The sequence below is a fragment of the Nothobranchius furzeri genome, chromosome 15 (genome assembly GCF_043380555.1).
Source record: "Nothobranchius furzeri strain GRZ-AD chromosome 15, NfurGRZ-RIMD1, whole genome shotgun sequence".
Lineage (NCBI taxonomy): Eukaryota > Metazoa > Chordata > Actinopteri > Cyprinodontiformes > Nothobranchiidae > Nothobranchius > Nothobranchius furzeri.
The window spans coordinates 42,932,587-42,946,823 of record NC_091755.1 but is presented as its reverse complement, the minus strand read 5'-3'; the positions used below and the strand labels follow the sequence as shown (position 1 = coordinate 42,946,823).

The 14,237-nt window shown below is 46.0% G+C and overlaps 1 protein-coding gene across 2 annotated transcripts in view; it reads left to right on the top strand.

Annotated features, from left to right (window-relative positions):
* Nucleotides 1–3,800: 3,800 nt before the first annotated feature.
* LOC107390554 (cryptochrome-1) overlaps nucleotides 3,801–14,237 on the top strand; it is a 42,747-nt gene continuing 32,310 nt past the window's right edge. For both annotated transcript variants that reach the window (XM_015967352.3, XM_015967350.3), the window contains exons 1-2: nucleotides 3,801–3,972; nucleotides 5,313–5,476. In XM_015967352.3, the coding sequence (XP_015822838.1) occupies nucleotides 5,319–5,476 (158 nt within the window). In that variant the 5' untranslated portion in view covers nucleotides 3,801–3,972; nucleotides 5,313–5,318. The remainder of the gene's footprint in view (nucleotides 3,973–5,312; nucleotides 5,477–14,237) is intronic.

Genomic DNA, 14,237 nt, shown 5'->3' with positions numbered 1-14,237 from the left:
GTTTAATGTAGGGTGATCATATTTCCATTTCCAAACAAGAGGACAGGGGATCTGTGCCTATGACGTCACACTATGGCAACACCACACAAACCACGTTGGGACCCATTTTTTTTGCAAGAACTAAAATTAATATCAGATTCTGCCAATAAAAGGGCTCTAAAACAATTCATATGTAAATATTTTGCATATTTAATGCAAAATCTCATTTTTCTGCTTTAGTGCTGCAACAAGGTTTTATTAATAATAAATTATTATACCTTTTGTTTTACTACAGCATCGGTAAGCTTCCTGTGCACAGATTATTAAGGATGCTTGTTTCAGCTGTGAGATTAGACGATAGGATCAATGAAAAAAATAAGTTGTCACACACTCCATGGAAACTTTCAGAGAATCCACAAATAGTGGCTTTCACATGGTTTTGTTACTTTTAGCAAGTTTAGAAAAGCAGCAGATGAGACAGCATGTGTGATAATTTAGTTTTTCATCTGATAATATTAGAACATGTCAGTAATGTCTGAGGGGCTTTTATAAACACCATATAACTAACACTACTGGAGAGGGCATGAATTACACAGAGGCTTCTGGGGAGCCCAGTTATGGGGGGGGGGGTGTTCCGTTTTGCCTTGGCCCCAAGAATGCCTTGAAACGGCCCTGGGTGTGTGACAGAGTGTTGAAAGTGAGCTGAATTGTATCAGATATATAAATATGACATGTGTATAACTTACTGTTTTATACAGGTAAAAACGTGTAGTGGAGATAAATCTACCTACATTTTACTTTGTTTTCTTGTTTTTATTAAACTATTTCCTGTCCTGTCTGTCTCTCATCTTCCTGCATCTCCTCTAAACTCTCCACAAAATCTGTTGCCTGGATTCTTACTTTTTCACCTCATCAGTTACTTCTGAGCAGATCAAAGATCTCCTGACCGCAAAGCGGAGAGCGCGTTTCGATGCTGCGTCAGTGAGGTGACATCACCGCAGCACAGGTGATGAGCTCCGCAGTAGCAGAGCGCTTCAGGCACAAATAAGACAGAAAGTAGAGAACATGTGCGGACATGAACGATCGTGTGTTCATTATAGTTTTTTGGTTTCGCCACTTTGAGAATGGACCGTGCGCTGGACGCAGCAGCCTGGAGCGCTGCGCAACAACGATCATCGCTCTGCCGCTCTCTGTGCTCTCCGCTCAGAAGAGTCCATGAATGATGTAATATAGCTAGAAAACGTTTTTTCCGCCTCCCCTGGATGTGTAGGATATCCTGCTCCCCCATAATTCAATCCCTGCTCCTGGATGAAAAACCGGACATTTTCATCAATTAAAGAATTACCCGGACACCCCAGACAGAGAGTGAAAAGTGGACATGTCCGGGGAAAAGAGGACGTACGGTCGCCCTAGTTTAATATAAAGCGGGAGATTACAGATACAGTATTTTGCTCGTGCCCTTGCTGCCCTGGCCCTGGGCCCTTTAGAGTTTGTGGACCCCTGGGCAATTGCCCAGTTGTCCATATGGTTAATCCGGCCTTTCTGCATTCTGCGTTCCCCTGGCATGATGGATGATGACATCCCATAATACTGTCGTGAGTAGGAAGGGTTTGTGTCAGAGACCTATCGATCTGTCAGTTGTGGACTGGGACCCAAATTTGGCCCTTGCATTTTTATGAACCGTCGGCCCTCGGCAGGGGAGGTTGCTGCTGGCGACTCGTCCATCCCGCCAAATGTGGGGGGAGGGACGGGGTGTTGTGTGTGCTGCTTGCGGACTTGTCTCAATAACCGCATGTGATACGGGGGCTTGGTTTGGGACGGCCCAAGCTGGGCAAGTGGGCCACATGGCTAAGCGGCCCACTGGGACAACGCCATAATGCCTGTGCACCCCTTCTATCTATCTATCTATCTATCTATCTATCTATCTATCTATCTATCTATCTATCTATCTATCTATCTATCTATCTATCTATCTATCTATCTATCTATCTATCTATCTATCTATCTATCTATCTATCTATCTATCTATCTATCTATCTATCTATCTTCGTCTTCGTCTTCCTCCGCTTATCCGGGTCCGGGTCGCGGGGGCAGCATCCCAACTAGGGAGCTCCAGGCCGTCCTCTCCCCGGCCTTGTCCACCAGCTCCTCCGGCAGGACCCCAAGGCGTTCCCGGACCAGATTGGAGATGTAACCTCTCCAACGTGTCCTGGGTCGACCCGGGGGCCTCCTGCCGGCAGGACATGCCCGAAACACCTCCCCGGGGAGGCGTCCAGGAGGCATCCTGACCAGATGCCCAAACCACCTCAACTGGCTCCTTTCGATCCGGAGGAGCAGCGGTTCTACTCCGAGTCCCTCCCGAATGTCCGAGCTCCTCACCCTATCTCTAAGGCTGAGCCCGGCCACCCTACGGAGGAAACTCATTTCGGCCGCTTGTATCCGCGATCTTGTTCTTTCGGTCATTACCCAAAGCTCATGACCATAGGTGAGGATTGGGACGTAGATCGACCGGTAAATCGAGAGCCTGGCTTTCTGGCTCAGCTCCCTCTTCCCCACGACAGATCGGCTCAGCGTCCGCATCGCTGCAGACGCCGAACCAATCCGCCTGTCAATCTCCCGATCCCTCCTACCCTCACTCGTGAACAAGACCCTGAGATACTTAAACTCCTCCACTTGAGGTAGGACCTCTCCCCCGACCCGGAGGTGGCAAGCCACCCTTTTCCGGTCGAGAACCATGGTCTCAGATTTGGAGGTGCTGATCCTCATCCCAGCCGCTTCACATTCGGCCGCGAACCTACCCAGCAAGAGCTGAAGGTCAGAGCTGGATGAAGCTAGGAGGACCACATCATCCGCAAAAAGCAGAGACGAGATTCTCCTGCCACCAAACTCGACACACTCCACACCACGGCTGCGTCTATCTATCTATCTATCTATCTATCTATCTATCTATCTATCTATCTATCTATCTATCTGTCTATCTATCTATCTGTCTATCTATCTATCTATCTATCTATCTATCTATCTATCTATCTATCTATCTATCTATCTATCTATCTATCTATCTACCTATCTATCTATCTATCTATCTATCTATCTATCTATCTATCTATCTATCTATCTATCTATCTATCTATCTATCTATCTATCTATCTATCTATCTATCTATCTATCATCTTTGTGTGTGTGTGTGTGTGTGGAAGTGGTTGAAAACGTGTTAAATGTTCTGTTCCTGATCAAAAACTCCTCTTTATTTAGATCCCAGAGCTCTAAAAGCTCCAATCTCCTCCAGACTCTAATGAGCTTCATGTTTATCTGACTGGGGTCTGCAGTAACTAGCATCCACACTGACTCAGACGCGTGGTTCAGCCTTGTGTACAGCACAGTGAGTGAAAAAGAGCCCTGTGCTGGGGTCTAGCCTTTGCTGCAGTTCACCCTGCTGCTGAATCGTAAATATGACCGATACTTACGCACTTCACGCCTCTTAAACGTGACCTACAACGCACGTGACGTTGTGGGAAGCCTCCACCGGAAGCGCGTCACCATTCATGTTCGACGTTGCGTTCATCGTACTAAAGACAAATGAATAGCCTTCTTAGTACACCTCTACCTATAAAAATGCACATTTTGCGCAGTTGTCATCTTATTAATACACAACTTTAATTATATAGTTTAATGGCTGATTCATTTTCAGACGTCTAGAATATCTAAGGGTGTTTCTGTTGGATAGCGACGGTCTGACGGGCACGGACACAACATATATGGTGGATTTTACGAGCGGTCATTGAAAGCAGCATGACGCTGTCACCGGGGATGGAGCATGCGCAGTGGCACTTGCTGTTATGAAACAGTGCAGCGCAGAGGTAAACCTGAACGGAGAGCAGGCAGAAGCTCCAGATTCAAGCAGCGTTCAGGTTCTCTCGGTTCCGAGCCGAAGGGAGAAATGCGTCTTTCTTTGGGTTTGACCTAAACGTGACCTCCGGGGAGCCAGCACAGGTAAGACTTGTTCAGCTTGTTGAGAAACGCGGCTGTACTTTACTAAGCCGCTCCACTGGTTACGTAAGCGGCGCTCCGGTGACCCCGTTTCGGTCCCCGTCCGGGCTGGTTTCTGCTCGCGCGTTTAAACCCGTCTCACCTGAACTGAAACACCTACTGGTGCACCTGAGGGCGATAGCCACGGTGTAGCAGCGCGTGAAGGTGAAGTTCGGGTGATGTACGCTGGAGGAGCGCAGGGCCCTCCAACCGAGACGCACTGACCTAATTTCCACCGGGAGAAGAAGCAGTCCCTGCTAGGTCAGACGACTCCAGCCTGACCCTGGTTTCCATGGAAACCATACTCGATGTGTTATTGTGGTCGTATTAGTGAGTAATTTAGGCTCGGATGTGTCTGGGGTTCCCTTCTGATCTGAGCTGCCTGGCTCCAGGAGCTGATTGGTTCATCAAACAGCTGATTTACCTGAGTAACAGTGACCCACCTGTAGAGTAGGGCACCTTCACCACCTGACTGGACCGAGCAGCAGGAGCAGTACCTAACCAGCTGGGGTTAAGCAGGCCCGGATCCACTGTAGCCTCATGTCTCAGGGGTCAACTGGGTCAAAATCAGTAGTTAAATGGTAGCACTAACTAACTAACTAACGAACTAACTAACCCATCCTTTACATTTCTTACTGATCAGTTATGTTTCTGGCGTTCCTGTGGCGCGTCTAACTCCTGCTGTTCATCCTTGTTTTCGGCTCTTTGTGCTAAAATAACATAAATATATAGAAAAATAACAAATCTAGACTTTCACCAGCCCATCGTTAAACTCTTGTGATGATGACCACGGAGGCCTCTTCCGTACTCAGGGAGCCCACCAGATTGTGGGCTTACGGTTATTTTTGAATGAGTGAAATCCTGACTCATCCATTCATCTGCTCAGCTTCTCTCTACGTGGTGAGAGCCTGCAGCCAAGCCAAACGCCAACCCGCCACTCGGCGACTTAGCTCTTAGAATTAGCAGGCATGTGTCTGGCAGGGACTTCCTGTTTGTCTTCCATCAGCTGTTCAGCATAAGCCCCTTTGAGAGTCCTCCTCGGTGGCAGCATCCTCATGCTGGTGCAGCCCTGCGGACGAGCCGTGACCTCCTCTGGTGGAAAAATGACAGATGGAAGAAGTGAGGAGACATGGGTTTGGTACGGTCTCTCAGCAGGTAGAAAAACACGTTTTCCCAGAGGATCATGGGTAAAATCTTCAGCTGGGTGCTACCTGTGATGGTGCTGCTGACAGAATAGGATTCTCGCAGCTGTCAGATCCTCAGATTTAGACTCTGATGTTCTTCCTCTCCTCCTTCTACTCCAGAGTAAAATGGCCCCAAATTCTATCCACTGGTTCCGGAAAGGCCTGCGTCTCCATGACAACCCAGCTCTACGGGAGGCGGTCCAGGGGGCGGCCACGGTGCGCTGTGTTTACTTCCTGGATCCTTGGTTTGCAGGCTCCTCCAACGTTGGGGTGAACAGGTGGAGGTGAGAGCACTTTGGTTTTGTCTTTGCAGGGTTAGAGTGTTTCGTTTGTGGAGGAGGGACCCTGACTCTTTCTCAGTGGCCTAGTGGTAGAGTGTCCGCCCTGAGACTGGGAGATCAGGGTTCGATTCCTGGTCGGGTCATACCAAAGACTTTGAAAAAATGGGACCCAATGCCTCCCTGCTTGACACTCAGCATTAAGGAGTTGGATTGGGGGGTTAAACCACCAAATGGTTCCCAAGCGCGGCTCGTCTGCAGCTCACCGCTCCCCCAGGGGATGGGTCAAATGCGGAGAATAAATTTCGCACACACACCTGTGTGTGTGACAACTAATGGGACTTTAACTTTAACTTTAACTCCTCACCATCACACCGATCACCTGTGACTCTTCTCCATCACAGCAAAACAAAAACGACCAGAATTGTAGTAAACTGTCCTCGCTCAGTTGGTGTCTTGGGCCCTAAAGCGATACTTCTGGTTTTTGTGAAGCGGGCCTCTATGGACCTCCTGCAGGAGGAGGAGGTCACACACTATCAAACACAATAGGAGCTGTGGAGGAAAACCGAGAAACCAGCAAAGACACAAAGGTAGAGGCGGTCCAAAGATTGGGATGAAAAGTGTAACTACGGGCAGATTAGCTCATGCTAGCGGCTAGCAGGCTCACGATCAAGCAGGGTTCAGAAGAAACGATGGTTGTGAAACTAAGAATATCCTGTTTATTCTCAGCTGTCTGCAGCACAACCGCAGCCGTCAGGTTGCTGGTTCAACTCTGCTCCATACAACGCAGCAGGGGTACGGCAAGCCACTGTAGCATTTAATTCAAAAGCATGTGTCTTCGACCATAATTTAAAACAGATTATTGCTAGCCTGTACATAATAGATTTGTCACCTGGACATTTTTAATAGCAGAAATTAAATTAGCATATCCAGTACCACTGGACATGTTAATGAAGTACATTAAATTCTACTGATCATAGTTTACCTGGATATAGTTATATTAGGGCTGCACAATATATCGTAAATATATCGTTATCGCGATATCAGCATGCACAATACGCATATCGCAAAGAACAGATCAATATTGTAATGAGTGGTCAGCTCAAATGTTTGCTACACATGACGCGTTCTGTCAATCAAACGGAAGCATGATGTTTTTTTAACAAATCACACAGAGCTCTTCACCCATTTGGCCAATTGGGTGGGTTCTCATAGGTTAGAGTTCCGCCCCCGAGGCGGACACACTTCATTTAGATGGTTAGCGAACACCTGAGTTAGCTTTGTCCTGCTCTTTCTGCTGATTCTGCTTTTCCCGGGATCCACTGATTGCCTTTCCTTTTCCCCTTTCCTCACATCTTTTGCTTTTCACATCTTTTATGATTTTTTTGTTTCTTTGTTTTTGATTATTTTTGTTCCTGAGTTAAGTTTTTATTTATCGCAACTAATATCGTCTTCGCAAAATTAATCATTGTTATCGAATATCGCAGGTTTTCCTAATATCGTGCAGCCCTCATTTATATATGTTCTTTTAATGAAAATCAGTGATATTAGCACAAACCTAAAATGTTACTGAACTGTAGGTACAATTTTTTCATTAAATATCTGACTATAAGTATCAGACGGGACAGGGGGACTGTACAACACCAGTGTAATAAACAGTACAGAGAACTTAAGTCTACTTCCGGATCAGTGGAGCAAAAACACTATTCTCTAATCCCGCTTGTTACGTGCCATGGATTTCACGTAGGATGTCCGTGAATTTTAATGATGCATTTTGATACAAAGAAAGTGCTTCTTTTCGAACGCGGAGAATCACGATTTCAGGTTTTGTGTGAAAACCAAACTCGCATGCACTTCTGCCTGATGAATAATAAAGTGAGCTCTCATTCTGGAGTGTGAACGGGTTTATGAACGGAGCTCTACCACAGTTAGAGAGCGCCAGATCTCCACGAGCTAAAGCCTTAGCTAAAACATCCTGTTAACCATACAGTTTATAAAAAGTGCATTATCCATACACAGTAGTGGTCGGTGTGGCGTCTACTCTTCTATGTCTACGCTGTTGAGGACGGACCTCTGTAATGAACAAATCTACAATAATTTGAATAAAAGAAAATGTTCTTTTCTAAATGACACTGACAAGAATGTCTGAAGATATTTCAGAATTAACTTTATTGTAAAGTACGTGAACGAGACTCACTGTACCAGGATCAGCACTGGCGACCTAGATCAAGGCAGATCAAGGAAGCGCTATTTCACACAAGCAGAAGTTGAGGTACCTGTGGGTGAGGTACCTGTGGGTGAGGTGGAGAAATGAAAGGAAGTGCTTTTGCAAAACTAATAAGAGAAAATCCACAGAGTGGCACAGCGTTGCTGAAGCCGTCAATGCTGTGAGTTCTTCAGAGAGATCTGTGGCGGATGTAAAAGTCATGCGTGCTAACCAGTCACCCAAACTGAGAACTCCCTTGTCCAAGTAGCTAGGGTGCATGATCAATCGGATCACAGTGACAGGACACACACTGTCAGAGACGCATGACGTTCTGTCTCACTCTGCCCCCCTGCTGATATTCTGCATTCTGTATTCTGCGCTTCAGGCTCTGTGTGTGCGTGTGCGTGTGCGTGTGCGTGTGTGTGTGTGTGTGTGTGTACAAGTGATAATGCTGCAGGATTTCATAACTGTATCTTCTCAGCAGCAGCACTGCAGGTGTTCTCCATGTCCAGCATGTGTGTAAGCCAGGTCCTTAGTCAACTTAAAGTTGTTCACATTTTTTCACTAAGTTTTCTTTCATGAATCCCAAAGTTTGCGTGGAAAGTTGCTTACGCAGTTTTCCGACCCCGTTCTGTGTGTAAGCTAGCTCGATAAATGCAGCCGCTGGGCTCCCAGTGTCGTCTTTACTGTGGGAAATGGATAATAAAGGATTGTTGATGGGAAAGGGTCGGGCTGCCACAAACGACTATTTGAGTAGTCGACTAATCGCCAGTTTTGTTGACGATTAGTCGACTAATCGTGTCATTCGTAAAAGTTTAGCTTATTGCACCAGGATGCTGTAATAAACCATCATTATCTCCTAGTCTGAAGTGTGATCAGCGATGTGCCGTCTAGTGGTGAAGACCAGATGAAAGCTTATCAAACAACTTCAGTTAACTTTGTAGCCTGTTCAGGGTTCCCCCAGCGCTTCATAAGACTGGCTTTGCTTGTCCATCCGCCTGGCTAAACGTCATGCCCCGCCCCCTCCCCGACCCTACGGTGCCACGAAACTAGAGCCCTCCATCAGCTGATACTGGTGAGAAACAGCAGCGGAGGAGCGACCCCCCCCCCCCCCCAATTAATAGCCGATTATTTTATTTGTCGACGTCGTTGTGACGAGTCGACTAATCGTGGCAGTCCTAGTTGCCGTCCCCTGCTCTATATTGTACAGTCAGATAGAACAGACTATGACGTGATTGTGTCAGGTAAACAAGTCCTGCAGCGCACTGTAAAAAATGCAGGTGAACGACACCTGTCGATCCCTGGAGCCGCAGACCACATGGAAGGATAGGACTGACTGTGGTAGCGGGCGTATCTGATCTTGTAGTCCTGCCTGTGTCCTGTCTGAAAACCCTTTTCATTTTTCACGCTTGCTCTCAAGTAAATACTGAAAAATAAGAACAGAGGTGCAGCAGGAACCCAGAACGTAGATTATTTCCCCAAAAGAGCTTTCTGTGACTTCTTTCCTTTTTCTTAGCTTGTTGTGACTGTTAGAAATAGAAAATGCACAAATAGATTTCCTTCTGTGTTAAAGAGAAGGTCGGGGGGGAGCTGCAGCTCTGCGGACGGCAGCAAGATGTCACCGTTTCTCTGCTTTTATTCTGAGTAAAATCTGGTTCAGATTAGCTCAGTTAGTGCGATGAGAACGTCTCATTAACACACTTTTATCATCTGTATGTTCAGTGTGGAGAACACGGCTCTTACAGACCCTGCGACTGCTGCCGACTCAACACAGAAGGTGAATATTAAACTCTGACCTTCTGGCTCAAGGTGCCTTATAGATTAAATCTGCCACCATGTAATCCCATCGTTGAGGTCGGTCTGCAGGCGGATTTATGGCTCAGCAGGAATCGGGGGGGGGGGGGGGCTCTGGATTAACTCTGCAGGTGGATATGACTCTACTGCTCCTCGTTCTCTGCCCCTGTCCCTGTTGGAGGACCAGGGGTCCATGCTGGTCTGAGGTTCCTGCCACATCAGTCCATAGTGTGTTGGTCAGGTACTTCATCCATCTACAGCTGAGCTCATGAATGACTCGCATGGTTGCTGTTTTCCATCCCTCTACCTTCTCATCTCCAGAGTTTGTCCAAGTGAAGCTTTTGGGTCCAGAATAAAAACTTGATTTTGTTGCTATTTTATGGGAGAGGGGAGATCTTTAAAGATGCGTTGTGTGTTTCTGGGGTTCCTGCTTGGCTCTGGGGCCCTCGGGTGGCTCTGAGGTCACAGCCTTCGTTTTTGGCGTTTTTTGGTACACAGAGTTACGCGTTATGTTTTTCTGTCAGATTTTATTGTGTGATTTGATCTCTGACACAATAATGCATGCACCTACAGCCAGTCCTTTTGTTGTTGTTCGAGGGCAGCAATAGCTCAGGAGGTAGAGCAGGAAGGTTGTAGGATCCATCCTAGCTCCTGCCATAGAATGGTGTTGTTCAATTCAGTTTATTTATAAAGCGCCAGATCACGACCAGAGTCGTCTCACTTCACACGGTAAACTCTCCAACACAGGTCATTAAGCCAATCAGTAACAAGGTTCCTATATAAGGAACCCAGCAGGTCGCATCGAGTCACTGACTAGTGTCAGAGTCTTTACAGCAATCCTCATACTAAGCAAGCATGCAGCGACAGTGGAGAGGAAAACTCCCTTTTAACAGGAAGAAACCTCCAGAAAATCCTGGCTCAGTATAAGCAGCCATCCTCCACGACACACTGGGGATGGAGAACACACACACACACACACACACACACACACACACACACACACACACACACACACACACACACACACACACACACACACACACACACACACACACACACACACACACACACATTCTTGAATGTGTACCTGTATTAGGACTTTGTATTGACTTCCATTCATTTTAGTGAATCCACTATGCCTAACTCGATCCCTAACCGTATTCCTAAAGTTATCTGTAACAAAAACCCAGTTCACATCTTATCTGCAGACCTCACCCCTAGGGAGTGTTAGGATTGGGTTTTGTCCTAACAAGGACCATCGATCGTAGGAAGGTTAGTAAATATCCCAATTCCAATCTTCACAAGGGTACAAATACCCCCCCCCCCCCCCCCCCCCCCCCCCGCTGCGGCTCTTTCCTCTGTTCTAAATGAGTTAAATGTCTTTAAAACCACAACAGGTAGAAGCACTAAAAGCATTTCTTCTAAAATAATAAAAGATGTATGCGCCGCTGCCAGACGCCATTTTTTTTACTACAGCTAGAAAACTACAGCCTCGCGGTAGTCGGCATTTCAGTCTTGAGCTGCCTAGTCCCGCCCCTCATGTGCCTCTCTGCCTGTGAGTTACCAGACTCTCTCTCTGTGCAGAGGACGAGTCTGGCAGGCCAGGCTAAGTGAGTCTATAATTAAACGAGTAAACTAGTAGTAGCACATCCAATGTCAAAGAGAGTAAAAAGTTATTATCAGGAGAGGGAGAATGTTTAGGTGGTTAGCAGCAGTGTTCAAGCCAATGGCCCCCACCATGAGGCTACCGCAGCTCAGCAGAACATCATTGTAGCTTCTTCTAGGGCTTCTCTTGTGTCCTTGGGCAAGGCATTTAACCCGCTTTGCCTGCTGGTGGTGGTTGGAGGGACCGGTGGTATCTGTACTTGCAGCCTCGCCTCTGTCAGTGCTCCCCAGGACAGCTGTGACTACATCGTAGCTCATCACCACCAGCGTGTGAATGAAACAGTGTAAAGTGCTTTGGAGTCCTGACTCTGAAGGGTGCTGTACACATGCGGGTCATTTATCCTGTAGCATAAAAAGTAGACCAAGAAGTAATGGTTTGACTTTATTTTAGAAGTCCTAAATAACCATCTAACCTTGTTTGTCTTCATTAAGAGCCGAGTAGGATTAATTACGTCACAGATGGCTGAGTGAAGATGTCATCAATGCTGCATGCTTTATTGGGTCTGGGTGTGTCGATCTAACTACGACTCTGAGTGTAAAAACATATTTGCCCATGTGATTGTCTTCATTCGGACTCAGCTCTGAGCCTACGTGATCTGAATGGTCAGTACTTAAACACAGAACCCCCTTTTGGATAATCATCTGCTGAAACAAGACACAGAACCTCTTATGTGATGGAAAACAAGCTCTAGTGTTTCCTGATAACCCTGACTGATGCCTCCACTGTCCTGTTTAATTGCCCAATCATTTCCTGTTCAGAACCAAACCTTTAAACGTGTGAAAGGACCTGCAGAGCAGAGCAGCCGGAGCCCACAGAGGCAGGTCTCTGGATCTCAGACGTGATGTAAAATACGATTATTGACTTCGTTTTCCAATAAAAGGAAAAGTGTGAGGAACCTGCAGCAGATGTAGGTCAGTGTGTCAGAGCCCGGTTATGTGACCATGACCTACTTATGGGAAAGCCTTGGTGTGTGTGTGTGTGTGTGTGTGTGTGTGTGTGTGTGTGTGTGTGTGTGTGTGTGTGTGTGTGTGTGTGTGTGTGTGTGTGTGTGTGTGTGTGTTCAGAATGAGGTTACTCGGCGGAGGGCCCGTGTTTGGTACTTTTAGAGCTGACTCGGTTCACTCAGGCAGATGTAGGATGGAGCAGTTGTATAAGGTCTGCTTTGTGACAACCAGGATCACACACACACACACACACACACACACACACACTGGACTGGAAATGTTAATAACATTTAATTTCTACAGCTAAAAATGTAATGGTTACATTTTTATTATGGACAGGTTAGCAATAATCCAGTTTAATTATGTTCTCGGATAGACGCGTTTGAATTACATGCTACAGTGGCTTGCCATAATCCTGCAGCGGTGTTTAGCAGAGCAGACTCGAACCTGGCAGCGGTTCTGCTCCATAGTGCTGCAGACAGCAGAGTAGGAGTGACAGACAGCTGGTGTTATCAGCGTCGATCAGAATTTGCAGATCACGTTTCCGGGGAAAACTGCCTATTGGTTCCAATTGATGCTCAATGCCCAACCCTACCAATTACGATGGTGTCATCTGCATATTTGAGAATGGAGACTGAGCTATGAGTTCATGTGAGTGTATCTGTGAAGATGGAGAAAAGCCAAGGAGAGAGAACACAGCCCTGACGGGACCTCCGTGAAGCTGAACCCCCCCCACACACACACTTGAAAAGTACAAGCAAATAGGCTGCTTCATTTGTGATTTGTTTGTGCTTTGTTAGTGCTTTGTTAGTGCTTCATTTGTGCTTCGTTAGTGCTTCGTTTGTGCTTCATTTGTGCTTTGTTAGTGCTTCGTTTGTGCTTCGTTAGTGCTTCGTTTGTGCTTCGTTAGTGCTTCATTTGTGCTTTGTTAGTGCTTCGTTTGTGCTTCATTTGTGCTTTGTTAGTGCTTTGTTAGTGCTTCATTTGTGCTTCATTTGTGCTTCGTTAGTGCTTCATTTGTGCTTTGTTAGTGCTTCGTTTGTGCTTCATTTGTGCTTTGTTAGTGCTTTGTTAGTGCTTCATTTGTGCTTTGTTAGTGCTTCGTTTGTGCTTCATTTGTGCTTTGTTAGTGCTTTGTTAGTGCTTCATTTGTGCTTCGTTTGTGCTTTGTTAGTGCTTCGTTTGTGCTTCATTTGTGCTTTGTTAGTGCTTCGTTTGTGCTTCATTTGTGCTTTGTTAGTTCTTTGTTAGTGCTTCATTTGTGCTTCGTTTGTGCTTCGTTAGTGCTTCATTTGTGCTTTGTTAGTGCTTCGTTTGTGCTTCATTTGTGCTTTGTTAGTGCTTCATTTGTGCTTCGTTTGTGCTTCGTTAGTGCTTCATTTGTGCTTCGTTAGTGCTTCGTTTGTGCTTTGTTAGTGCTTCGTTTGTGCTTCATTTGTGCTTTGTTAGTGCTTTGTTAGTGCTTCATTTGTGCTTCGTTTGTGCTTTGTTTGTGCTTTGTTAGTGCTTTGTTTGTGATTTGTTTGTGCTTTGTTTGTGCTTTGTTAGTGCTTTGTTAGTGCTTCATTTGTGCTTTGTTAGTGCTTCGTTAGTGCTTTGTTAGTGCTTCATTTGTGCTTAATTTGTGCTTTGTTTGTGCTTCGTTTGTGCTTTGTTTGTGCTTTGTTAGTGCTGTTAGTGCTTCGTTTGTGCTTCGTTAGTGCTTCGTCAGTACTTATTTTGTACTTCGTTTGTGCTGTGTTAGTGCTTTGTTAGTGCTTCGTTTGTGCTTCATTTGTGCTTTGTTTGTGCTTTGTTAGTGCTTCGTTTGTGCTTCATTTGTGCTTTGTTTGTGCTTCGTTTGTGCTTTGTTTGTGCTTTGTTAGTGCTGTTAGTGCTTCGTTTGTGCTTCGTTAGTGCTTCGTCAGTACTTATTTTGTACTTCGTTTGTGCTGCGTTAGTGCTTCGTTAGTGCTTCATTTAGTACTTCGTTTGTGCTTCGTTAGTGCTTCATTTGTGCTTTGTTAGTGCTTCGTTTGTGCTTCGTTAGTGCTTCATTTGTGCTTTGTTAGTGCTTTGTTAGTGCTGCTTTTGTGCTTCGTTTGTGCTTTGTTTGTGCTTTGTTAGTGCTTTGTTAGTGCTTCATTTGTGCTTCATTTGTGCTTTGTTTGTGCTTTG